We start from the raw sequence: 27,445 nt of genomic DNA, 5'->3' as shown, positions 1-27,445 counted from the left end.
ACTAACTTTGTGTTTTCCAAAAAGACGAAATATAGATGTTAATTTAATGATTTTACCTTTTGATATCGTAGTCGCTTTATTTACTTGAAGTGAGCCTGGATTTCGACTTGTGTCTTTCTCTTTGTGTCCCGAGGGAAAACCAGTTGGAAGATGAGATACAATATAGTACAACCAAGCCAAATGGTCATCGAACAAGCTCCTAAATAAAGCTTAAAAGACAGACAGCGTTTTTTGTGACACGTTTAATCCAATAATTCATGCCCAATGATTAGAAAACGTGGAATTTTTAAAACTGATTCGTTCTGAGCCCACCTATATTGTGCCTCTTATTAATAGAAAATACTACAAAAAACGACGTTTGACGTACATTGTCATACATAGAACAAACGTGCAAAGTACATTCAATCATTCTATGTTTTTGTGCACAAGTTTAATTTAAAATCAGTAAATTCCCTATTCGATGTGTATACTGCTAATAAGGTTGGTCTATAGTCTAGTACATTTAACTTAAAAATTGGTAACACGTTAAACTGGTAACAACTTGTACTTTCTACTGACATCTAGCGGTAAAAATACTTGGTTTTCAAACTTAACATATCATGGACGTTCCTTAATTTATTTCTTAGAAAAAAACTCTCCAAAAATACTTATAGGTTCGACATTTGTCAAAAAAACATCGCACCAGATTTTTGTAACAAAAACAAAAATGGGCATTTGCTGGGAATTAGCGAAACCTCATTTTGGAAATATATGGATAGACGTTTATACTGCTTGGTTGCAACAAATGAAACAATTTACTTCAGAGCATTTCACTGTGCAGTTTAACAATATGAAACATGAGGTATCACATGAAACACGTTTGATTCATTATTCTAAAATATTATCAAAATTCCACAAAATATCAATAAGAAACAGAAAGCTTTTGAACCAACTAATGGTTATATACAAATCTTTGAAATGATGCAGTTTAACAACACAATTCAAACAACTTGTGGTTCAGTGAAAAATTTACAGGAACGAATGAAAAAAAAACAATATTCACAACATTATATTGGTGCTAAGTATAAAATTTAAACCTTCTTTCTTATAAACCGCGAAAAAACAATATTTTGGTAAACCTATTACAAAAAGTGACGGAATCTGAATGTACCTATTATACAGAGAGTTACAAAAACGTACGCGTGGTAAACTGTTAAAAAAATGCGCTTCAAAGCACTTCTGGTTCAGATTCAATATTATTGTTCATTGTCTTATCACTTAAAATCGTCGCGGAATTTCTCCGATGTCTTTCGGTTTGTTTCGAAAATGAAAACCATTTTATTTGAAATATGAGATACAAAATGGTGCATCCAATCCATATCGTCATTGAGTAAGCTCCCATTGCAATCTGCAGTTTAAACAAAATAATATGTGTTTTAGTACAGGTGTAGTCAGGGCCGGATTAACCGTTAGGCTAATAAGGCTATAGCCTTAGGCCCTGGAAACATTAGGCCCTCAATTTTTTTATTAAATAGTTGGAATTCAATACAGTTGTGGCGTCTAATGTCACCGTTTTTAGGCAATTTCTGCGAACTAATTTTGACAATCATGGCACATGGTTGCACCATCTTTGAATTATTGTCATTCCTTTTTTTTCTTTTACCAGATAGCAAGCTTGATTGACTTATATATGGTATAATTATGTCTTTGGTAGTCTAGTTTGAATGGCCATCGTTTTTGTGTATTAGTTGCCAGGTTACAGTTAGAGCAGTGGTTCTCAACCGTTTTCGCTTTTCACATATAACTGGTCTTAAAGACTTAAACGAGTTGTAGCCTACTTTTGAACAGTTGGACACAACACTTGCAGCATTATGACGTACGATGAAGTCAAGCCTTCAACGTCTTGCATTTTTCAATTGAGATATAAAATAGTAATATATTTGGCGGACCGGCAGAAATGTTGACGCGGACCGGCGGTTGACAACCACTGTGCTAGAGTATTTTTTAAATTAGGTCTAGGGCTCTAGGCTTATGGAAGTTATGGTAACTAGGCCCTTCTCTAATAAATTAGGCCCTTTTTAAGTAACCAGCCTTAAGCTTACAGTACCCTTAATCCGTCCCTGGGTGTAGTTTGTGTCCAACTTTATTTCTATTAATTTGGGTGACGAATTTAACTGATGAAAAGAAAGATATGCAACGAAAATTCCACTATACTTATGACACATTATCTCCACTGCGTAAGGGCATTAACCGTCTCTTAGATAGGCAGACAATGATTAAATACGTCGACTATTTTCGAAGTATTCAAGGTCTTAAATGACACAGTTAATTTATTCCACACTGTAGGAAAACATTTCAGCAGGCTTGTGAGTTGGATTTTAAATCGGTAAAATAAAAATACAATCGTCCTTGTAAGGTAAATTATTAACGCTAATATATTTTAAAACACATAAATTACCATTAAATTAAATGATTTAATATTGTATGTTTCTTTGAAATTTAAAGTTAGGTCTGTCGTCATGACTCAGGAATTCCGATTTGAGTGAGATACAATTTCCGATCAAAAGATCTGTGTTTTAGTTTGCTTGTTATTTTAACGGCACTTCCGGCATCTTTACTTTTTATAAGTTTGTTAGGCAAATATTTTGTCATCACAAAGTAACCTTCATTCCATTAAAAGTCCTAATTTTAGTTTATTTTTCACTTGCCCGCAAATATGGAGGGATGAATCCAACGAACCAAGCTAGGGTCCACAAGACCACTGATCCGTAACCGAAAGCGGTGGTGCGTGTCGGTTCCGTTGTGACGTCAGTTGCTAGAACTATCGTCGTAATGCTTACTCCGCCAAAGTAACTGCAAGTTTGCAACATTTTAGTTAAATACTATAAATAGGTTATATTTAGTTTATCACATTTCTTAATTAGCTATAGACTAATGCGCAATACGAAATACAAGAGATTGATAAATGACATTATGTCTTTTTATATCTGATACTGATGTTTTTTTTATTTTATCGTAGATTGAAATTTACATGAATTTCATCTTCCGGTTTTAGGAGAATTTTTTTTGAATTGGTGGAATAAACCTTATGCAAACTATAAAGGTACAAATAAATGTCGGAAAATGTAAAGGGTTTTTTATTTGTTTTAAAACGGCAAGGGTCTATGTTTTTAAGTTATATGGTTTTTCAAATTTATAATTTATTACGACAATCAAACATAAACGACATAAAAATTTATGGCATCATTTAGCATATCACTTACAAAAGTGCTGCACATTGATGTGATCAGTAAAATGGTTAGAAGACACACCTAACGAAAAACATAGCCGTAGATACGATAGCAATAATAGGCATGACTTTAGGCGCTAGATGGAGTGTGGCTTGGCTGATCGTGAAAATCGTGAGCGATATGATGATGAGGATCGTTGAACAGATGTTGACCTTTAACCCACCAAATCGTTTCACGAGATATGTCTAAATAAAAAAAATATTAATAACAGATCCGTTACTAGTAACCTCACTTTAAAGGCATCGAGTTGGTTTAGCCAATATCAGTCAGTTTATTAAATCTAAAAAATCTTGAAAAAAATTAAAAAAAAATCTAAAAATGGTCAAAAAACAAGAAAAACTAAGCCAAAAGTAGTGAAAAAAATGTACATTTTAGATTATTTTACACGTGTAGGACAGGTAAATCTATATGATCTATAGCCACTTTTTGACGTAGTTCTGACCCAACTAAAGGATTCTTATATATAGAGTATATCAGTCAAACTTTTCCTTAAATCTATCTACAAAGAACATTTGAAATATAATCATAAAATTTACCCCGAAAATCGATGCGAGAAATTGCAGGAAAAACACTCCGATGGTGCAATAAGTGACGATTTCCTTCGATATTCCGGCATCAAGAAACACTAAGTCCGTGTAGAAAAGAAAGTTGTTGGCTCCGTTCAACATAAAGCCGGCATATATGGCAACCACTGCTATTAGATGGTCCCTAACAAGAACAAAAATCAATCATTTATTTCCCGTACTCTTCGTACCACGAAGTATAATTGCTACTCTCGACTAAAAAATCCGGAGTGTATCGCACAATCGTAAAACGCTATGACCGTGTAAATGATGTGGCTAATTCAGTGAATAAACCTATGGCATCATTACCACTTTGAAGAAACTTAATGACTTCTGTTATTCCTTTCTAACATGTTAACACCGACAATTGGTTGATGAATAAACGCTACAATGACCAAATGCATTCAAATTATAATAAACAATATATATTTGCAAAGCTACCTTATTCGTATAAATGGTGTAAGATATCATAAACTAATTATATTAACATTGCATGTTTAAAATTGCCACATTACCCTTTTGGGAGATAATTGTTCATTGGTAAGGAACCACTGATAATATAGAGAAATTTTCATTACAACAACTTCACAAGCAAACCAATACTTTCGCAAGATCGCAATTATTAACTTGGTCCACGGTTAAGTTTTATAATTTTAGCACATTGTATAGCCTGTACGTTCAATTTCTTGAGAATGTCCCAAAAAACATAACTATTTTCCTGAACTCAGAAGCAATATGAACCTGTATTGCTTGGTCCTCAACATTTCTTTGATACCGACAATGGTTGTGGTTGCATTTACTTCATTTTCGATGTCTTCCATCTCCTTTTCGAGCTGTTTCTTTATCGAATAGATTGAAGATTATAAGTAAATACGTTAGCCTGAAATAGCAAACCATTAGGCCTAGGTTTGCCCATTTTCCGAACAGATAACTTTCAGGGCAATAACGGCATATCAGAAACCATAGATAACTGCACACATCCAACGTTAAATAGATTTAATTTAAATATTTAATGACTACATCAATGTAATCTATTTTTGGCAACGCGTTATACTACTTTAATGCTGTTGATTTACATTTATTGAACAGCTTAAAACAGTTTCTTAACAGATACATTTGATTAGTGATTAGGTCACGTACGATTTTTTCCCCTACAATTGAACATCACTGCCAGTCCTCATTACGAAAACCTGCACAAACTTGGCGCGCTGGAATAGGTTTGGGGCAATATCTCCGAAAGTTGTGACGATACAGAGTTGAAATTTTTACACAGTCCTTGTATTGGTTACACCTTTCCAGCAATCACACTTTTAGCGAAAAATATTGAAAAAAAATTAATATTCAAAAATATGAATATTAATATTCAGCGATATTAACCCTTAACTGTTGAGCCAACAAGTTCAAATTTTAACGATATAAACTAGGAGTCACCACCTTCAAAATGAGACATAAATCATGTTTAAATTCATTCGGACTGGGTGTTTACTGTTTCTTTGAAAATTCATAACTGCCCAAATTCGAAAAAACGCCTTTCGTAATTAATGTTCGCATAAAGCAATTAAAAATGACGCTACAAAGTTGAAATTTTTACACAGTCCTTGTATTGGTTACATCTTTCCAGCAATCACACTTTTAGCGAAAAATATTGAAAAAAAATTAATATTCAAAAATATGAATATTAATATTCAGCGATATTAACCCTTAACTGTTGAGCCAACAAGTTCAAATTTTAACGATATAAACATATAAGAAAGCAGCAAACATTTTCTAACCATAATTAATTTACCACTATGAAATACAATGCATTTGGAGATTTCCTATGTGTCCGTGAGTTGTTTAATGTTTAGGTTTATTTTGGATACCTACGTCACTTCCTTTCCTTAATTTCCTCAGCGCCTTCATCGCTTCGTCTTTCCTGTTCTTACGGACCAAGTAATAAGGCGATTCTGGGATCCAGATGCTGCTAATGAGGTAGAACACGGAGGAAATTGCGCCTATGGCCAGAAGTATCGGCCACCTGTCAATACTTCCAAGAGCCTTAAGTAAAAACAACACAGTCGTTGATGTGATAGCAACCAGGGTGAGCCGTATTTAACTTACATAGTAATCGAGGTCCTGTAACAGGAATAGGGGGAAAATCTTTTCTATTAAGCAAAGAAAGATATTTAAATGACCACGGTAGGAAAATTAATCAAAAATTTTGGATGACACAAAGCACATATTTCATTCCCCAAAACAAAGAAAACGCAAAATACGACACTCCGAATTTGGTGTTGTAGCATTTCTCTCCATTTCAAACTCAAGTAAAAAAACCTTTCGTAGCTAATGGTTTAAAAATGATATTTTTTATTAATGTTTGTCTGTTTTAAAATGTTAAACTTACAAGCTAGACGCATTTTTTTTAATTTACAAGCTAGACGCATTTTTTTAATCAAGCTAGACGCATTTTTGAAAATTGCACAATGTACGTTAATTTCGGATCAAGTTAGCTGTTTTTTGTTGCCCAACACTTGCTTTGCACAACACTGTGTATATTCACTGTCACTATAACCTAGGCCTAGAAAACACCTTAACCGATTTTAATATTCGCATAGCCACAAGACTGCTAAGCTCTTGGTGTAATTTTGACCAAGGTGTGTTTACCTTTGGATGGGCAAAGGAGGGCCCACACAGTGATCCGAAAGTGATTGCAATTGCGATGAAACTCTGCCACATATCACGTTTGCTGCGTTCACACTTTTCAGCCATCATCATAGGCGCCAAAGCTTTACAACAGTATAAAGTAAGGATTTTAAATTCTAAAAAAAGTAACTTGAAAGAAGTTAAGCTTACTGTTTGGGAAAAAATATAATAATCAGTTTGCAAAATCTACATACGAAGTTATCCGCCATGGCAAATTGATTGTTATTATTCCATTTCGAATACAGCGTAGTGAATCCCTATTACTGTGCCGCTCGTCCAACGAACTAGTAAAAGTGTAGAAAGACAAACAATTTAAAAATAAATAATGATTGAGCAACAGTGCATAAGTTTACCACATTGCTTTTACCTTTTGCCATCCATATAATACCAATACGGGATATGATATTGAAATGTGTGGAAATTGTGTGGTCATATAATTATAGTGTTATATGTATGTCTTAATAACATACTTAAATCTAATGTTAAACAGGGTTTGTTTATGGCCGTGCCTTATTGATTTGACGTTTTTGTAGCTGTAATTGTAATAGACTTTTACTGGTTTATGATGATTTAATAATGACAGTTGATTTTAACCTTCTGCGGGATGATTCATTGCAACGAACTTATTTCACTTCATAACAGCTTTCAAATTGGCCGTGAGCGTTTTGGAAATACCATGAAGGCCGTATAAGAACGTGTTTTATTCCTTGAATTATAGTCCGCCAAAGCATATGCATGAGTTAATTTTATTTTTCTTTGTTAACTAATAGAAGCACACAGTGTTTTTTTAAGGTGTTTTGGGGGACCGTAAATTTCTCCAGCGGTTTCCCAAATTTTGGACTTGCAACTTTTTGGTATTTAAATGAAACACTTGCGGTCTCTTATAACTACGTAGCGGTCACCCAAACCAAACCTTAAAAAAAACCTGGAAGCACAATAGTCGTTTTATTGTGGTTTGATATTCAGCCCTCCTGTTACTTTTAATAAGGCCTTCTAGTTAAGTAGAATGCTTACAAACACAAAAAACTTATATGTCAAAACCCAGAACTAATCCAACATAACATTTCGGCAAACTATATTATTATGTTTTGACCGTTTTACATTGTTAGCCGAATTATTTATAAATAAGGCAAACGTCACAAGTTGTTTTTTTATACGTGATATACCTTCATAGTACCACAAGTAACACAAAAGTAGGAAAATAGATTGTATGAGGCAACAAAAGCGTCCTTTGTTTACCGAATATAAACACCGTCAGTCTCACCATAACAAGCTCCTATCATGAACCCAACGATAAATCGTCCGATGATCAGGACTTCATATGATTTCGTGATCCCACCAACTAAAGCCATGAGCATAGCTCCGAAGATGTTCACGGCGTGATACATCTGCATCAGGTGCTTTCGAGACAAGATGGAAAGAAACAACTTCAGGGTTGTTCCTCCGGCGAAGGCTCCAACAATTATTATCGACACGGTGACAGTTAGAAGGGCGAGCCATACACTTTCCGGAAGATGCTCCCCATTACGTTTCTGCAAGTTTTCGGAATTGAAATTACAAAAAAGTTAGGTAAACCAAAGAACGTTAGGTGAACCATAAGGTTTAGCTGAAGGGAGTTGATGATTTACGTGGAGCAGTATTTCGAAATAGTTTGTAAGGCGTTACCACACTGAGTGGGAATAGACAAAATAACATTCCTAATGTTACTGAAGTTGCATTTCGTTCATAAGATAATACATTTTAAAGCATGTTAAATTAGAGCATTTTAGTGCTTATAGCAGGGCATTTTAAGATGTGAAAAGAGGGAATTTTAGAGCGGTTGCTTCGTATGAAAGAGAATTCGTATTGATATCAATAGATCGATTTTTAATAGGTTTTGATATTCTTAAGGGTCTTATGTCATTTAAAATCATATTGTTTGCGGCAGATTACCAATCGCTTTGTATGACAGAGAGTCCGAGATTTAATTTATTAGGACCAGGATCGGTGTTGTAAACATTTTGTAAGTTACTTTGACGGGTTATAAATAAGTTACACTTAGTGACGTTTTGTACACACACTCGCTGAGGAAAATAAAACTGTTGTTATTATAAGGTTGAATAAAAAACATAAGTCATTAAACTGTTGAGTCGACTAGCGCCTTAGATGTTAAATCTTCATTAACCGAACACAAATTCTTTTTAACCGAAGTTAAGCATTGGCCTACTGGTTTCGAATCACTGACTTGCAAAGCTAAACCTAAAACCCGAAGTCTAGAATTGCTATGCATTTTAAAGAATTTGTTTACATTTTAGTGAAGTCCGAACGAAAGATGTTAAACAATGGTAATAATACTGCGGGCATACCAATTAATAAAAAGTAGGAATATATAAAAACAAACGAAATAAAAAATAAAAAAACTCCTAATTAATTAGGAACGGCACAATACTTACAAAGTAGGTTTCGTTGTACATTTGATTCAGCGCCGGAATAACAGGCCCCAAAGCAGTGATTTGAAAACCGATCGTGAAAAAAGTCACGGCACCAGTCGCAAAGAGATAAAACGAGCCGAAGAAGATGCCTTTCTGCGGAAACACAAACATTTTAATCTTAAAATTATCGTAAGATTGTGTTTTCCACTGTGGCTGTTTTGTCCCAGCTGCAATTCTGGCAAAAAAAGAACCAACGAACTCCTTTTGTCGCGGCCTTAAGTGCACTTTCCAGAACTATCGATAAACAAATTGTCAAAAATACTTTAGGAATATCCCAAGTAAATTAGTAATAATTCGAAACTTTACAGCTCGTCAACATAAAACACAAATATCCCAACTTAAAGTTAAATTACTCTTCGTTTATAGGTGGTTTACGGCTGTGACTGTAGAATTACAATCGTTACAGCAAATGCGCTAAGGTTTGCAAAAATATATATTTGGAATTCAAGCAACGATACATAGAAGTATATGAATTTGTCCAAATCGCCTGGCCCACCTGCAAAAGCATTACGACAACAGGGACGGATCCAGGAATTTTTTGGGGGTTGGGGTCGGGGAATTTTTTGGAATAACGTCACAAAGTTAATGCGGTTGGTGCACAGAAATGTTTGCACACCATTGTAATACAGCTTTATTAAGTTTCCTTAATCGATTAACAATTTTCAAAGTCTGTCTAAAATCCAAAATATTTTGTCACCATGTTTTCGAAAAATAAAATGTAGCCTCCAGAAACCCTCGCGTGAATGCACTAAAAAAGTGAATTCTATTTTACAAAATTCATTACATTTGAGCGGCCCTTTTAACTCATAAATTTTGGAATGCGGTTCGCGTGCAGAAATTTTTGCACACCATTGTAACACGCCTTTATTCCTTTAAGTTTCCCTCAATGATAAAAATAAATAAATAAATAATTATACTGTAAGCCTATAGGACAAACCGGACGGAAATGGTAGCATTAGCGCTGTTAAGCACTTAAAATCACCCCCGTAACGAAACACGATTTATCAATGAGTCGTGACGTACGCTGCCCTGGTCATTAGTCAACGTCTGACTTCGTAGAATGCAGTAACTGAACGCGGTAAAAAAACGGGCGCTTTAACCTATAGCCCTATACATTCTGTTAACGCTTTAGTACCAACTAGACGATTCTTACACAATAACCTGCGGAATTTTTTAACTAGCATTTGCTCAAGCGATAGAGGTCACATTAGCAAATATTTATCGGTTCCTTATGATAGAAACTCTATAACGGTTTCAGAAATCCGTGGATAAATTCCTTTTTCGCACGAATTAGGTTGTGTATACACGCCAATGATTGATCAATTTTGAGTGTTTTTGGTTCGCGAAAAGCTGGAGCCAAATGAAATTGCGCAGTGAAATTGTGACATAAACGATCGAATGCTTCTTTATAAGTTTAAGAAAATTTAATACACGATGTTGGTTTACTATAATACTTACAGTTCGTTTTTCGCCATCCATTGTGGTTTCATTCAAGGCCAGAATATATTTTAAGTCTTGCTGAAAAAACAAATTAAACTTTTAACACATTCATAAAAATATTCTTTAAACTTCATACACACTAAAGAAAAACTCTATAAAAACATTAGAAAGGGTCATGCGAAAAACTCATGTTAATTTAAATTACCATAACTCCATTTTCGCTGAGTGCATATTATCCTAAGTCGATCTGATCCAAACATTATTCGATGTCTAATAAAAGCATAGAAATCATAGCGGTTCTAAATCTTTGCTTTAACGTTAGTTGAAATAATATTCGCTGTCAACGTCCGTCCCGTTTTTGCCTCTCAGTAACTTTGTAGAATGAAGGTTGTTATCATTGCTTTACCCAAGCAAAGGCAATTTTAAGCTTTGTAATTAAGCGTACATGCTCAGCATAGAGGTCATGCTAATGCTTCCGTCTTACATTATAATGCTTGCAGAAGAATTGTTTTCTGTTCGTTCCGGTCATGTGCCTAGCATTCTGACAATCTCACTTCTATGCTTTGCCAATAGCTGTAGCGAACAACCTATGCATGACCGTGGCGATCTATCTTTAAGGTGATCGATAAGGCTTGTTGGCCTTGTAACCGCACACCACTTATAGGGATAAAGGGGGCGAGAACACGTATGCATGAAAGAAGCGATGGCACGTATGTACATCTGTATTTCTGTTTGTGCAAACTAAGGTATGCCAGTTGTGTCTCGCGGCTTACAAATGCCACAATGCGATGTATTGTTTGCCGTTACGACTGCGCGGTAGATTGTGATATAAATAGGTATAGGTCTCCGACATTTTAGGCAAACTCCCGCCGGATCGATAACACATGAAGTCATTACCATGGTCCCGGAAAGTAATAAAATTAAATCAAGTAAAATACATTTTTTTTAAGGTTATCATTTTACATTTTAATTGGTTTTAAACAGTAGAAAAGGCAGCATTGGCCTGGTAAAAGCATTGCGTCAAACCTTATGGAAATCTGTTATCACATTGGCACCGAAATCAACCTGGTATCTGATAAGAACTTGAATTTCACATCGGCAATCGCCCCCAATCCAATTATATCGCTCATCTCTATCGATAGCGCATCCTTTAAAAAAAAAATGGGATCTCGCATTTCTGTGTGTAGATTTTACAGTTGACCAGCCGATTTAATCAAGTGTAATGCCATGGTTTGTTCTGAACTCAACAATAAAAATGTAGTTTATCGATTCAAATCGGTTAATTAGAGCTTCATAATTCCTTGCATATAGTTTGCATGCAAATTAAATATGATTGACAGGATGTTTTTCATGCTTTGGTTGAATTTCAGGAAACTTGTTTCGCCTATATGACAAGCTTAATTCGGACCAGTTATATCAATCACAATCGTTTATATTGCACGTTTGTGGTAATTGCATACTCACGTTTAAAACGTAAGCTTAAGGTTACTAGTTAATTTACGTTTGAATGCTTTTCAAGGTAGCTAAAATAGGGCTATTAATGTTTTATTTTTTTTATTGTAAAACATTGTTTTGGTTGAAGCACATCCGGAATTGTAAATTCCAATTTTAAATCGTTTTAATTAGATTCAAACGACTATAGCGATGCCAAAACCATAGTATAACGATTGAAAATTGGATGCAACGCTTTATTTCTAGCGCTTTGATTCATCAATAACGTACACATGATTTCTGAGTCGCATTTATATTTTTCTAAGATGATAGCATAGTTAAGCCTTCAATAATCCGCTAAACTATTTTCAGTGATATAACGGTTGTGAGCACAGCTGGCCGTCCAAACTAAAATATTAGTCAAAACTTAGAAAGCAAGTCACTCGATGCGATGGGAATTAAAAGCTGATGTGGATCATGTAAGCCAGTGGTTCTCAACCTTTTTTCTTCCGTGGCCCATTTTCGTTGCACAAAAATTATGTGGCCCAATATATGTTTATGAAAAAAAACTATAAACTAAGTTTAGAACAACAAACAGCAGATCAGATTTCAAAACAGATTATTTTTTTCATGCATTAGTGAGATACTTGCTGCTGAACAGGAAATTTACATTCCTTTTCAATTCCTTCTCAAGTCAATATTCCTGTAACATTTAGTATAGTGGCATAAATGAAAATAAATTCTTCAGTAAATCTAGCTATTTTAAATTACTTTTTTAAACCAAATTGACAACGTTACTGATAAACGTCGCCGGCATTTCCACCAAATTCGTAAAACCTTTTCAAAACAACTTCCCGCACTTTGTTTAAAATATTTAGAACAACTTGCTTACACGCTGCTATCCGTGTACATATATGCCATAAATGCCGGCAATGCCAAACAAACTTCTCATTTCTATCCATTTTCTAGAAATCGATTCAGCATTAATTCCCCAAATAGGAATGGCATGCGACAGCGCTCAGCCTTCATCGATACAAAACGTGCTGTCATTAACTCCATTGGGCACGTACACACTTCCTGCTGTACCAGGAACTCACGTCAGACCCTAAAAAACTGCAAACAAGGCTTCGCAATTGAGAGAAACTGCACGAGGGGGCTTTGATGCCAAAGTAGTTGTTTTTGCGCAGTTCTCAAAGACAGCAATTCCAAATTCGCGAAGGCCACAAATATTGTTATTCTATTTATAGTAAAAATCGCTTTGCAGTGATTATTCTAGAATCTAGATCAAACGTTTTTATAACAAATGCCAATATGGGCAACTAATTTTTAATCCGCCATCAGTATACATTAACCAATTAAGATGCTCAGCACTTTTTCTGCAACATAAAACATTCAACTATTGTTTGGCAAACAAGCTCGACATTTACTTGTTAAACGTTTTTTCTCTAAATTTCAGTCTTATGTATGAACATAAAATCTCATTGATTTTATTTTACATTGGAACAATTTTAAGCAGCCTACTAAACATTGGTAATTAAACACGTGTTGCGAGTTTTTGCAAACAATGTGAAAAAGAGGTACGCTAAGATTATTCTTGTATAACTTAGGCAGGAGATACAAAAACTTCTTTTCTAAACTTAAATTGCTGATTCATTACCTAAATATACATAATGGAAACGTTTAAGAACAGTGGTTACATTTCTGATACAGTTCCGTCTTTATTTACAGTGTTCTAGGTTTATTTCAGCCACCACCAAACTACAGCTTGCGACGTTTATTCGGCTAACCGCAGTGGCATATTTCTCTGAAGAAATATAAACATAGGTAAAATGTTGACGGAGAGCATTCGAAACTAAATGGTCGATTCTTTGCCGTTGCTCCATGGAAGGCTGCCAAGTGCGTCGCGCAAAAACGGAAAACATGTTAAAAAATATTGGACATATATTTTTTAACATTTTTTTTATTTTTTATTTCGGCAATGTAATAAAAACTTGCAAGAAATTAAAAGAAATAACAGTATACCAAAAAAAAAAAAATCGCGCTCGCTTCCCTTAAAGTAGTTTTGTTACTTTTTTCGCTAGTAGTATGGATGACGAACGTGTGAACTCGATTTTTAAACCAAACAAACTTTTTTTTCGCGCTTAGCGCCAATACTTTACTGCTTCTGTAAATGTAATTAAACACGTTTTTAAGTGCAAAAAATATCCGAGCTCCGCCTGATTTACAGTTGTTCTAACATTTCAATAACATAATTCTTAGTTATCATTTTGTGCGACGCGCAAAGACCTTTTGGTTTTGGCCCGCGACTAGAAAAAGTTTGCCGACCCCTGGTCTAAAGGATAGTAGGCGAAAAACATAAACTATTGTAACACCATTGCTTGCTTCATCCTGTTACAAACAACATAATGTATACGTTACGGTATTAAGTCGCAAAATTATATTCAGCGGTTTTTTTTTCTATCAACTCGTCTTTATTTCTTTTCTGGCTAAACATATCACTTTAACGAAGTTTTCGTTGTTGTTGTAAACCGTCCATCTTTTTAAATGATACCTGAGTCAAACTATTCTGCGAAGGCATGCTTCAACAAACACAAGTTAACCGCCACGGATTTGGCTCTATGGCCTCACTGATTTTTAGAAATATTATTCAAGTTTGCCCGAGGCACTTCGCCAAGAAGTCTATTTTTCGCGCGAAATCGCCTTTTACTGACTTTTCATGCGTAGCAAAGTCAAACCCACTGAAGCGGCTGTGGCTACTAAGACCCAGTGACCTTTGTGCATAGACAGCAGCATTGTTTTGATTGCACCGTGCTGTACTTGCTATAAGGCACCGTGCTGTACTTGCTATAAGGGGCGACTCTTTTCATTATGCTGTGAGCTTTTTTCACACCATTACTGTAATAATGAAGCGATATCCCATATTTTCGGCAACCTCTACGATTGTTTAATCCGACACCGAATGATGTCATTGATATTGCATGCTGTTTTTACTAGAAAGTGGCGATTTAGCAAGGAGGCATTAAAAAACTGGGCATTCGGGTCTTACTTAGACTGGGCGTTCAAAGAGCCATTCCCACTTGCAGAGCAAGTCATTTATTTTGTTCTTCTTCGCGATCACGTTCCGATTTCTCGACCGATTTGACCATACTAATAAATGTTTAAATTCCCAAAGGATTCGTGGTACTTACAACGGCAAATAACAAGACGCGCACCACACAACAGTAAACAGTTCAACAGGATTTCAGATTGATCCGTCACGATAGCAAACAACACGACGCCATTTTTTACTAGTTCATGGGTGGTCAACTGGTCGAACTAAGACTCGCGTGCCACATGTGGCTCTTTGAACCACTTTATTTGGGTACTTATACGTTCAGGCGTATTTAAGTTTTAGGATAGTCGGTGTGAAAAATTTGTCGCCCTTCGCTCGAAACTAATCCTGACCCTAATACACAATTGTTTGGAAAACTGAAATGCTAAAAACTTTAGGCCTTGGCGTAAAACATTTAACTTTCCAATTTGCCAAGTCCGTTTAAAAAAAATCCTACTAGCTTAAACACGTCGTGCTTCTCATTGCAGTTTGCTATATACCCTTAAAACCAGCGGTTCCCAAACCTTTCTAAACATTTTGCCTGGTGGACCCTTTGCAATTATTTTGATATTTCGCGGCCCTATAAAAATTCAAGGGTCAGTTGACCCATGTTTCTTGTAGTACACTAGTACAGTCACGACTCTTTCTAATGTAACAACATTCTAGTGCGAACGATTCGCTGATAGCTGGTAGTACAGCATAATAAATGCTCTTCAAGGTCACAAGAGACACCATAAAACTCGCTATATTATTGAATAAGCATAACAGAAGACTAATAATGATAGCATGTACTGTTTAAAAAATAGTCTAAAGTTTAAAAACATTCGCTATAGCCTAATGTTGAAAATCGTGAAGACCAATTCTCATTGCGGACCCTCTGAAACTGCTGTAGGGACCCCAGTTGGTCCGCGGAACCCAGCTTAGGAACCGCTGCTTTAAACCAAGAAGACGACTTTTGTCGCTCTATGCACCTGAATATGTTTATGCTTAATTTCTGTTGCATATTTGCTCACGAGACAGGTTTTAACGACACGTTTTTGCCAAGTCCCCCTAAACAAAATTACGAGCTCCAAATTAGAATAGTAAAGTCATCAAGTCAAAGCGGGATAAAATTCAACCAGATAAAGTGTCTCTGCTCTCGAGGGGCAAAGGTCACCGTGGTCCCCTGGGACTACAACTTCAATAAGTTAAGTAAAGAGACATTTTTAATGGTTTTAGGTTCTTTAAATGAATTTTGGTGTTTTTTAATTCAGAATATGATGGCCTGTTCAAATTATGTCACCACAAAACAATCAAAATCAAGATAAAAGCTCGCTATGAACTCAGTCGCCCCTAATCACTGCCTCAAGTAACTCTTGATATGTGGCGCTGACCTTTCAACTTTCCTGTTATTGCCTGCAGCCGCCAATGTATTGCTTTCCGAGGGTGGCGGTGTAAAGTTGGCTGACTTTGGGGTTGCATTTGTTTGATAATAGCTAAAAATGTCTAGTAAGATTACTGCGCTACCCTAAAATGATTAAAATCTTAAAAGGAATTTTATTTTGCATTTGTGATTTTTAAACAAATATAGAATATAACCAAAGATAAATTAATTAGGAAAAATGTTTGCTTGTAGCATTACTTTTAAACGAACAATAGACTCATTGTATATCGGGTAACATTAACGAAGCCCAATAATTGAAATGTTAAAATTTAGGGAGAATTTGCAGCGAAATAGGTGTTATACAAAATTAATTTCTGTTTCCGGCTAATCCATTCTAATCCACGTTAAAAAGCCAAACTTAATTGTTTCAAAGCTTGCTTACCTTTGATTACTATTAACTAGCTAGTTTGTTTTTGTATAAATGTTACTTTTGCAAAAAACATGTTAACAATGTAGATAAATAAAAATTATTCAAAACGTTCAAGGTATCCTAACTTTAGCCATCATGCTCCAAAGGGATAAAGCGTTTCTTAGGATCGCGGATATTTGTGGAAGTGCAGGTTTTTAATTTTAACAGGTTGACACCAATTCCACCCTATATACTATCTCTTGTAGACCTAAATCCTTTTTGTTACGATTTTTGTTAACCATTATGCAATGCTGTATGTCAAATAAATGTATTGTTCTATGCAGCGTTTAATAGAGCTAATAGACATGTTTATACAAAATGAACATTCGGCTTACGAAAAAAATTTCACGAAGATGCTGCAATTTTTTCCGCTAGAGTGTAACCTTGAGTAAACATATAAAATTTTCGCTATTGTATTTTATCAAGTACCAAACAAAACATGTTTAATTATGCAATTGCACAAGTTAAATAGATAATTTAGTAATTAAATTTAATATATTACTTCACAAAATACATAATAGAATTTTGCTACACAACATTGTAGGTTTTCAACTGGGAAGTTTTAACATTATTTTCAATTTAAAATATTGCTTCACAAGATACATAATATAATTTTGCTACACAACGCTGTAGGTTTTTAACTGGGAAGTTTTAACAGTGTTTTAAATTTAAAATATTGCTTCACAAGATACATAATAGGATTTTGCTACACAACGCTGTAGGTTTTTAACTGGGAAGTTTTTACATTATTTATTAATTATAAACGCTGTATAACGCAGAACTATTAAAAGGCTTGTAAATTTACAAAGAATGTTGTTATTGGAATACGTTCACATTTAAAAATCCAGTTGGCCTATACGCGTTCATTAGGAGATATAGTTTCACTAATTTTAAACAGACTGTCAACGCTTAAGCTAACCTATTCTTAAAACCAACAGCTGCAAGCTTTAAACCTTTGTATTCTGTTTATTTGACTGAAAACAACTTGTAAATAACTAGTTTATGTATCTGGGTTACACTTTTAATAATAAATCGGAAAACATATTACGGTCTTCTGGCATTGGAAACGAACTTGAAACAACGCAAACTATTGACAGGTTATTGAACTACAAAAGTGCAGGTCGACTATGTCATCTGTAACGAAGAAAAAATCATGCATTGCACGAGATTAACATTTGTGTTTAGATAAACTAAATAAGCAAAGTAGATCTCTAAACCTTATTACGTTTTTTTAACAATTGAAAGTTTCATTGGATATCTTATTTCCCCTCGGTGTAATTAAACGGAAATTTATGTGCAGTCTAAAATCATATTTATATATATATGTTTAAAAACCAGGATCAGACTGATCCTGATTTTACTCTGGTTTTTAAACTTGGAGTTTTATTGTTTATGTACGCGTCAGCGGAACAGTAATCGACAAGCAGAAACCTGTTGGCAATGGTTTTGGATTCCATAAAGATACGCCCTTACATAGCACATATATATATGTATACGACAACGCCAAACACAACTGCCAACTGACCTGCTGGAATTATGCCAGTCAAAAAGTGTAAAAAATTGAAAACGACTATTTCGTAAAATACCTAAAGTGATACATATTATTACTTTAAGCTTTCCACGTACACTTTTGTTAATAATTTAATAAATTTCGTGTTAGTATAATACTGCTCAATTGAACTTTCACAACCAAAATCTGAACGACACACAACAAACATAAGACCCACTACACAAAAAACAACATAAGACTCACTACACAAAAAACAACATAAGACTCACTACACAAAAAACAACATAAGACTCACTACACAAAAAACAACATAAGACTCACTACACAAAAAACAACATAAGACTCACTACACAAAAAACAACATAAGACTCACTACACAAAAGCGAAATTGGTCATCGTATATATTGAACGGACATAAAACCTACAGGTCTACCGACAAACAATAAATCTGTTGTAGCGTGATTTACAGCCAGAAAATCGGAGTTGAAACACTCTGACAAACTTTTGTGTTGAGAAAACATATTTTTCTGAGAAAAGTCACGGTAAAAAGACTCTGTAGCCTACAAGTGTGACATTTCCTGAAAATTTCACTAGGACTTCTTTTTGTTAACAACAAGTTAGACTTACCAAACTAATAATTAAACCGATGTAAGTAATAACATCAATACACAATTGAAGACTCTAGTGTCAACGATCGACAAACACAATGAAAAGAGAATAAGTGATGTTGTCTTTAGGTAACCTTGAAAAAGGAACTTTTAGGGCAATGGAAATATGTAGCAAACCCTAGTGAATACAAAGCAAATTTAAGGAAATGAAACGCTTGAACTAAAGTTTGTTTAGTTAATGCTATTTATTTAAAGTGAGCTTGAATTTCATCCGGTGTCTTTCCCTTTGTGTCTGGAAGGTAAACTAGTTGAAATATGAGATACAGAATTGTGCATCCAAGCCAAATGGTCATCGAGTAAGCTCCCAATGAGATCTAAGAACAATAATAATAATAATAATATTAATAATAATAATAACTCACTTTTTATAAGAACAAACTACAAAATCTTTGCAGATTTTCAATATTTGTTGAATTCCGTAATTTATGTGAAAATGTTCTTACAACCGTGGAAAGCGTTGCTCAAAGTCACACTTATTTAATTGGTTTAGTTATATTGTTCTAACGAAGCTGAAGACAGCAAACAATTATAATTAACAATATGGCTAATTGAAAAACAACACTTCATGTTTAAAAACTAAGAAAGCATACTTTTTTAGTTTATCTAAAAAAACATTACTATTTCACTGTCTGTGGTTACATAATTTACTTAAATACCATAGTTCTACTTGAACCTAATTTTATTTTATTACTTCAATCTAATAAAACTAATAGTTATTGAAAAAAATACCTGAATCAGCGCCACCTACTTAAAATTGTGACAAAATTTATCGAACAACCAACTTTTTATTTCATAATGCAGTTCCAAGTTACGTTTGCCAACCAAAATTGGACCATAATCCATCAAAAAATGGCCATCGAGTAGTTTGTGTAAGTTGAAATTAACGAATATTTTTTACCAACAATCCATTGTAACTCTAAATAAATATCACCTGCAAATATGGCGGAATGAATCCAACGAACCAAGCCATGATCCACAATACACATGCTCCGTATCCGAAAGCAGTCGTCCGTGTCGGTTCGATTGTGATGTCACCCAGGAGAACCAGGGTGGTCATATTAAAACCACCGAAGAAACTAAAACAGAAAAAACGATTTTTAAAAATGCGAATGATTTCGTTGATGGGTTTCTTTTTGTTTTATTTGGGAGTCAAATTGGAAAAACTATAGACAATAAGGGTGAAGTGTAATTTTATGTTAATTTAATGATAAATTTACTTATTTTTTGCTATTGTTTAATCCATGTCGTATTAGATGTGACTAAAATTTAGTAAAACTAAACATTAAATACCGCAATTTGATACAATACCGTATAACGACAAAACTATATATGTCGAAAGTGTAAATTTAGTCAAAATCATGAGAGAAAAGGCAATGGTTTTCAACATATTGCGGCGAAATTTGATTTTGCGTTAGGAGCCTGTCTTCGGATTTAAATGTAATACTTTTAAAAACTTAACTTTCATGGTAAAACTCTTTTTTGGATTGCAAAAGATGGATATAGTATGTAAATTGATTTGTTATCGCATCGACGCCGTTCCCACCTGAGTATCAGATGAGTAGCGATACTAGCACCGGTCAATTGGCATCGCGTATCGGCGGCGATCCGATATTATCGGTAACCCTATAGTTGTAAGCAATAAAATCATCAACAACCCTAGACTAGTATTTGGACACAAGCTTTTGAAACAGTTCTATACTGCAGATTTGCTGTATGTTCCGTTTGTTTTACAACATAATAATTTACGTTACCTGACAAAAAACAAAGCCGTGGATATGATGGCGATGATAGGCATCACATTGGGAGCAAGATGAAAAGTGGCTTGGCTTATCGTGAAAATCGTGAGCGAAATAATGATGAGTACCGTTGCACCGATGTTGACCTTTAAACCTCCAAATCGTTTTACGAAGAACGTCTGAGTAGGAAAAGTTTACGAATGCCAAGTCTAATATTATCGGTTTATCCACTTTTAAGCCACAAAACGTATATTGACTTTCCAATTAGGTGGTGTACAATTCTACATATTGACGGACTCGCAATTCTTTGCAGGAGCAACTGCATTTAGCCAACCGAGGATTTTTGTGCAGATAAAGACTTTAACGTTTATCCTGCTTGGAGTAAAAGCTTTCGATTTAAGTCATTCCAGGGCCACGATGACATCCTCCCATTTTAAATGCTTTAAGGGTAAAGTTAGGCAGAGCTAAATCGTTCTAGTTAAACTTGAAGGTTTTCAAGGATTTGGATCTACTGAACGTGGTTAGCCTAGTTGAAGTATTACCGGTGTACAATGCCGGAACAACAATTTTATAGTTGAAATGATGCCTGGCAGCAAGTATATTGTACAATATATTTTGTTCAAAATTAGAAAGACCACATTGAGGATGATTAAAATACGGTGTATTTAAAAGAATTGAATTGTGGGATTACCCCGAAAATTGAGGCGATAAATTGCAAGAAAAATACTCCAATTGTGCAGTAAGTGACGTTTTCCTGTGCAATCCCGGCTTGCAGAAACACAAGGTCGGTGTAGAAAACAAAGTTGTTGGCCCCGCTCAGTTGGAAACCCGCGTAAATTGCGCAAACCGCGATAAGCTGGTTCCTGAATAAATATACGAATCGTTAAATGAAAAGTTAGCTCGCCCTAGATCTACAGATTTCTTACTGATTGACGAATTCCCTAATGAAATCGAACTCAAACAAAATGGCATTTAACGAAGTACAGCATTTTGAAATACAATAAGGCGTTTTGTTCTAACTAATTTCATTTGGTATTTAAGAAAAACGATACAGTTTTAAGATGATTTGTACACCACTTAAATTTTTATTGCCTCTTTTTCGCGTTGCATTTTTCTAAAAAAAGATATTTGTGCAACAAATAGTAGTTAAAATCTGCTCTAATAACGAAAAAAAGGATGAGAAGCAAATTCGTTCGTCTGCAGCAATCTTAGCATTAATGGCAATTTCATTTTCCCTTTTCATAGATGGCTAAAGAGTTCATCTAGTGGTAAAAAACAAATGCTTAATCATTTTATATGTTTTGATATCTTAACATAATCGAATTTAAAATAAACAGTTCGCCTATCACTCTAAATTAAATTGATAAGCACCTGTATTGCTTGGTTGTCAACATTTCTTTGATACCGACAATTGTTGTGGTCGCGTTTACCTCTTTGTCGATGTCACACAACTCTTGTTTCAGATCGGTCTTAAGAAAGTTTGTTAAAATGTTTTGCTCTGATTAACTGGTTAAATTGGCTTCAACGGAACAGTTTTCTCATGGTGAATTGATTTCAATTAAGGAGTGTTCGATACTTGTTATTTTATTCTGAATCCGAAACCCGATATTTTTTATTACGATATACCAAGTAACAGCGTTACTCTGTTCAAAAAAGCAAACTAAAATGATGAAAAACGAGCAAACTATTTTTTTACTAGATTATCAGCAAACTTAAATTTCATAGGAAAAACGTATTATTTAACATGATGTTAAGGCTTTTTATGAAAACAGGTAAAAATCAATGTATTCATTCGAATTAGGAACTGATGATGCCTATTCAAAAAGAGAAATATATATTTCTGTAATACTTTAAGTAATAATTTCATGTTTTACAATCCCATCTAATCCTTTTACACTAGTTTATTCTAAACCCGATTTCAATTTTGTAATTTTTTTCATAGTATCTCTACCGATTACAAGGAGAACGGGGCGGTTACTAAACAACAGATAAGCAGAAGAGATTATTTCTTATGTTTAGATTCCCACTCCTACTTACATCACTTCCCTTCCTGAGTTTCCTTAGCGCCTGCATTGCTTCCTCGTGTTTGTTTTCCCGGACCAAGTAATAAGGTGATTCTGGGATCCAGATGCTGCTGATGAGGTAGACCACTGATGGAATTGCGCCTATGGCCAGCAGTATCGGCCATCTGTGAATGTTTCCAAGAGCCTAGAGAATCCAGTATAGCATTGTGAAAATTGTTACGACTTGCATATAAGTGCATAACCGATTTTTTAAACAAATTAAATGAACATATGCGAGTGAATAACAATTATCTTCGGTTGACATCAAAATAAACGATAACTAGTTTAACAAAGCAAAACAGTCAAAAATTATTACGAGTCGCATATAAAAGTCAAACCAATTTTTAAACAAATTAAACGAATACGAGTGAATAAGAATTATCTTCGGTTGATATCAAAATAAACGAACTTCCAGGTTAAACAAAACAAAACAGTTTGGTTAAAATTGCATCCCATCAGTTTCAGTTAAAAAATAGATATATTGATTAAAAAATTTCACGACATACGTATAAGTCTTAGTGGCGACAAACCATTTGCGGGAATCCCCCTGCGACGAAAATGCAGCGAAATTATAAAGTAGAATAAAATAGCTACCACACGTAACAAAAACAAGGTACCTTAAGCTCACAAATAAGAATGAATCTAATTCATGCGTACAACACCACAAATACTTTTTGGTGGCAATTCATAACAAATTGATTAGACTAATTGTAGATTAAACCTAAACTGGTAAGATATTTTTTCTTGGTTTTTTCAATAGAGTTTGCATAATAGGGATTTAATTGGTGGAGGACGACTTATCAAATACAAAACGCGACAGACCAATTCGTTCTTGTTTATTAACTGTGACAGTGATGCGTAAATTAGTCGAAAGCAATGTGTTTTTGGCGGTGTTTAGGACTGAAGTTACGGGACTTGTTTTTTTGCAACGTTTAACTCGTTTCCAAATGAGGGTACTCAGATATCTATTATCATGGGCTTAATATTGCAGAATTCGAAATCATTGACAACAGGTTTCTGCTTGACAATCACTGTACCTCTGACGCGTAGCCTATATAAACAGGTGTACAATTCAGTTTCTTAAAATTCTCAAATACCTATCGGCACCCTTGAGCATTAGAAAAGCGCCGCAGCACCCCGGTTGACAACCTCTGCTTTAGATTTTTTTCAGTGTGTGCCTACCTTAGGATGAGCAAGCGAAGGTCCACAGAGGCCGCCCAAAGTTAACAAAACGGCAGCGAAGCTTTGCCAAGATGCTCGTTTGCTGGGTTCGCTCATTTCAGCCATCATCAGTGGAGTCAACGCTGATGCATACAACAGTTAAAACGTTTGGAGTTGTTATTTTCTAAGGGCTTGTTTATAAACTGTGCTATTTGGGGTTTGTTTGCACTAATCAGGGCAAGTGATTGACAATTTGACGAGAAAATTTAGGTTGCTCTGTGTTTCTACAAACGGAGCCTTACTAGTTTATAGATGTTAGTGGGCCTGACAACCGGACTGAATTCCATATTTTGTACAAACAAAATTATCTTCAACGGCATAAAGAACTAAACCAAATGTGAAGTTGTCTTTAAAAACACTAGTTTTGCAGTAACCACAGAATTAAAAGAAAAGCGAAACAATTACGCCTATAAATCATGTGTTATTCAAGATAGAACTCATTAAACCCGGATTTTAGAAAAATGTTTTTTTTTTCTTTAAAACTGTTTACTTTATACAAGCTGACAATTCTTTTGCAGATATGTAACAATAAATGTAAACGATATGTTAACTTTTCCCCAAATTCATAACTTTTGAAGAACGTACTTGAAATTCATTGATATTAATAAGTCGTTGCAATTAAACAAACAAGGGATTTACGGGACTTACTATAACCAGCTCCTATCGCGAACCCAACAATAAATCGTCCGATGATGATGACTTCATATGATTTCGTGATGCCTCCCACTAAAGCCTTGAGTATCGCGCCGAAGATGTTCACGACGTGATACATCTGCATCAAGTGCTTTCGGGACAACATGCACAGAAAGAATTTGATGGTAATCCCCCCGACAAATGCTCCAACGATTATCATCGACACGGTGACAGTTAGAAGAGCAAGCCACAGACTTTCAGTCAGAGGCTTTGCATTCCTGCTCTGCAAATATTTAACGCTTATACAATTTTAGGTTGTGGTGCGCAGTTCTATGACGGGTTTTGCTATAATGATGAAAAAAAGCTAAACACTTAATCCTAAATCAAATGACATTGACATTGATCATTAGTTACTGTATTGTGGACCATGGACAAGTGTTAACTCATGGACTAATTTAGTTAGCCATACATCAATTTTTGTGTTTTTTTTTTGTTTCACAGCAAATGTTATGTGAGTAACAAAATCACAATTTTTTTACCAGATGCTTTATAACGTGAAGTCAAACAAAAAAAAATTCCGGTTCGAACTAGTGTCATGCAACAAAATTGACATTCTTGAGCATATCAGTTCGTGCGGCGCAACATACCATACACATAGCGAACATGGCGTTTGTGGAAAGAAAATATTTCCGTAAAATCAGAAAAGGCAATAAAAAGTATAAAAAGTTCACGCGAAGCTCGAATAAAATTAACGATTATGGTAAAATCTGTACAAAACATGGTTTGGGGACATGTCTTATAGTCATATTTTATTGTATCACTTTACCAAATGTCATGATGAAAGTGCACTCAATTAATTCACTATTTAAATATCTTTACTTGAGTTAAGTCACATTGGTAAAAATACTTTTCAACCGGGACGTAATGATAAAATGACGCGTAGGCCTATGGAGTCATTTTTAACTGACTTGCTATTTAAAAAACTTATGGAAGCCGCGCACTTTAATGATATATTTATAAACCATTTACGTAAACTTACAAAGTAGGTTTCGTTGTACATTTGATTCAGCGCCGGTATAACTGGTCCAAGCGCCGTCATTTGAAAGCCGTGCGTGAAAAGTGTGACCCCGGTGAGGAAGAGACATGTAGAACCGAAGCGCGAATTTTGCTAAAAAGACAGAATCGCAGTAGGTTGGATTGAAAAGCTTGCGCCTTTCGCTGTGTTGAGGCATGCCTGTTTTCTTGCTAGTGGTGCAAATAGGTCATTTTGAGTTCCAGTCAGAGTTAAATAAAAACTATCTTAAGTCAAAGTCAAATCCTTGGCGAAAAACAAATAAGTCAGTTCCCATTCCAAGTCATAATTTGCTCAAATCCTGTAAAATCCCAGTCCAGTATTTATTATAAATAAACCTATTTTTATTTTTTTTTTACTGTTTTTGAATAACAAAATATTTATTTTTGGGTAAATAACCCCGTTTTATTTAAAATAATTAACGATTTTATTTGACATCATGAGTTATTTGACATCATGATTTAAGTCCAATTTTAGTCATAGTCTAAAATGATTAACTTAAGTTTAATCATTTAGCACAAATGACATAAGTCAAGTTAATTCTAAAAAAAGTTCAAAAAAATTTCAAAAAAAAGGTTCTTCATTGCACTTGGGTTGAATTACTGGCTTGATTCATTACAACACCGCTGTTTACTTGTTTAATATTTACTGAATCCGCAAACGGTAACCTGTAGCGAGCAACAGAGATTTGACCCGTTTGGTAACAACTACATGCGGGTCCTTTCATCCGTAGTGTAATGGCCTAAGCTCGAAGTCGGTGCTTCTCAACCTATGGGCCGCGACCCAAAATTGGGTCGCTGGTTGATTTGGTTGGGTCGCCGACCGCAGTAGCTCACATGTTTATACTAATTGAGATTGGTTCTGAGAAAGAAATTTGGAAAATTAAGGAAGCAATACAAATAATGTCTTATAACTTTTTTTTAAATTCAAAATTCTTTATGCTAATGCCTATTTTTTGTTTCGCTTACAAAAAACAATTGGGTCGCCAAAGCTTAGTTGTCATACTTATGTCTAATATTGCGGTCGCCGCGAAAAAGGGTTGATAAACACTGCTCTAAGTCAAAGACTTGACTTACTGTTTTAAAATTACTTACTCGGCTCAAGTCTTTTTGAAAACATACCTTGATTTTGGTCGATTGGGCAAAATGATTTGATTTCAGTATTTTGGGCAAATGAATCACATTTATTTGACATGTTGTAATTAAGAATAGTATAGGATGACCATTACTACAATGTGGTATCAGGTATCAGCTCTGATTAGATACAGGTATTTATAGAGGTTGCTAGCTTTGTCCACTGCTTATGCAACGGATTGTTTTACGCTAAGCAAGTCCAGTCTTTGTGATTGTACGACATATATTAATGTGCAAGTGCTTAACTGGATGACCGCTCGTTTTTATCGGTTGTTGGTCAGAGTCAGGGCAGCAGAGTCGGTTGAAAACAAACCGAGTCCGGTTCCGGCAAAAAAATTGAATAAAAGAGACCCCTGGGTGGCTATCACTTGGACATTACAAGGCATGTATAGGCTTTACGTGTAGTAGACAGGGTTTTTAGACGTCCATTGCAGCACTTACAAGAAATTCTCACGGACGTTGTAGACAGGGTTTTTAGACGTCCATTGCAGCACTTACAAGAAATTCTCACGGACGTTGGCTGTTTGACGGCACTAATTACAGTTATCCATTTACTTTTTAAATATAATTTATTTGAGCATTTTACTTGTTAAAAGACATATCACTTACCGTTCCTTTTTCATTGTCCAT

The 27,445-nt window shown here is 34.9% G+C and overlaps 2 protein-coding genes across 2 annotated transcripts; both read right to left on the bottom strand.

Moving 5' to 3' along the window:
* Window positions 1-4,542: 4,542 nt before the first annotated feature.
* On the bottom strand, window positions 4,543-10,464 carry LOC146145741 (solute carrier family 2, facilitated glucose transporter member 7-like). Its single transcript, XM_083390664.1, has 6 exons — window positions 10,444-10,464; window positions 8,947-9,078; window positions 7,854-8,046; window positions 6,476-6,597; window positions 5,699-5,869; window positions 4,543-4,671 (listed from the first exon to the last, which is right to left on the bottom strand). Exons 1-6 carry the CDS (start codon window positions 10,462-10,464, stop codon window positions 4,543-4,545), a joined length of 768 nt encoding a protein of 255 aa, XP_083246790.1.
* Window positions 10,465-19,142: 8,678 nt separating this feature from the next.
* On the bottom strand, window positions 19,143-27,445 carry LOC146145740 (solute carrier family 2, facilitated glucose transporter member 5-like). Its single transcript, XM_083390663.1, has 10 exons — window positions 27,425-27,445; window positions 25,650-25,778; window positions 24,626-24,893; window positions 23,939-24,060; window positions 22,731-22,901; window positions 22,065-22,162; window positions 21,385-21,556; window positions 20,709-20,872; window positions 19,889-20,033; window positions 19,143-19,271 (listed from the first exon to the last, which is right to left on the bottom strand). Exons 1-10 carry the CDS (start codon window positions 27,443-27,445, stop codon window positions 19,143-19,145), a joined length of 1,419 nt encoding a protein of 472 aa, XP_083246789.1.

This window comes from Ascidiella aspersa, chromosome 5 (assembly GCF_963924565.1).
Source record: "Ascidiella aspersa chromosome 5, kaAscAspe10.2, whole genome shotgun sequence".
In the NCBI taxonomy this organism is placed as follows: Eukaryota; Metazoa; Chordata; class Ascidiacea; order Phlebobranchia; family Ascidiidae; genus Ascidiella; species Ascidiella aspersa.
This window is presented reverse-complemented; position numbering and strand designations above follow the sequence as displayed.

What these genes read in the sequence shown, in the direction of transcription:
- LOC146145741 (XM_083390664.1), bottom strand. Translation starts at nt 10,464, where the DNA reads ATGGATGGCGAAAAACGAACT. An exon ending in TGGATGGCGAAAAACGAACT is followed by an intron (nt 9,079 to 10,443) that starts GTAAGTATTATA and finishes GTGTTTCCGCAG; the next exon opens with AAAGGCATCTTCTTCGGCTC. An exon ending in CCTCCTTTGCCCATCCAAAG is followed by an intron (nt 5,870 to 6,475) that starts GTAAACACACCT and finishes TTTTTACTTAAG; the next exon opens with GCTCTTGGAAGTATTGACAG.
- LOC146145740 (XM_083390663.1), bottom strand. Translation starts at nt 27,445, where the DNA reads ATGGACAATGAAAAAGGAACG. An exon ending in TGGACAATGAAAAAGGAACG is followed by an intron (nt 25,779 to 27,424) that starts GTAAGTGATATG and finishes CTGTCTTTTTAG; the next exon opens with CAAAATTCGCGCTTCGGTTC. An exon ending in TCATTCCGCCATATTTGCAG is followed by an intron (nt 19,272 to 19,888) that starts GTGATATTTATT and finishes TATTGTTCTTAG; the next exon opens with ATCTCATTGGGAGCTTACTC.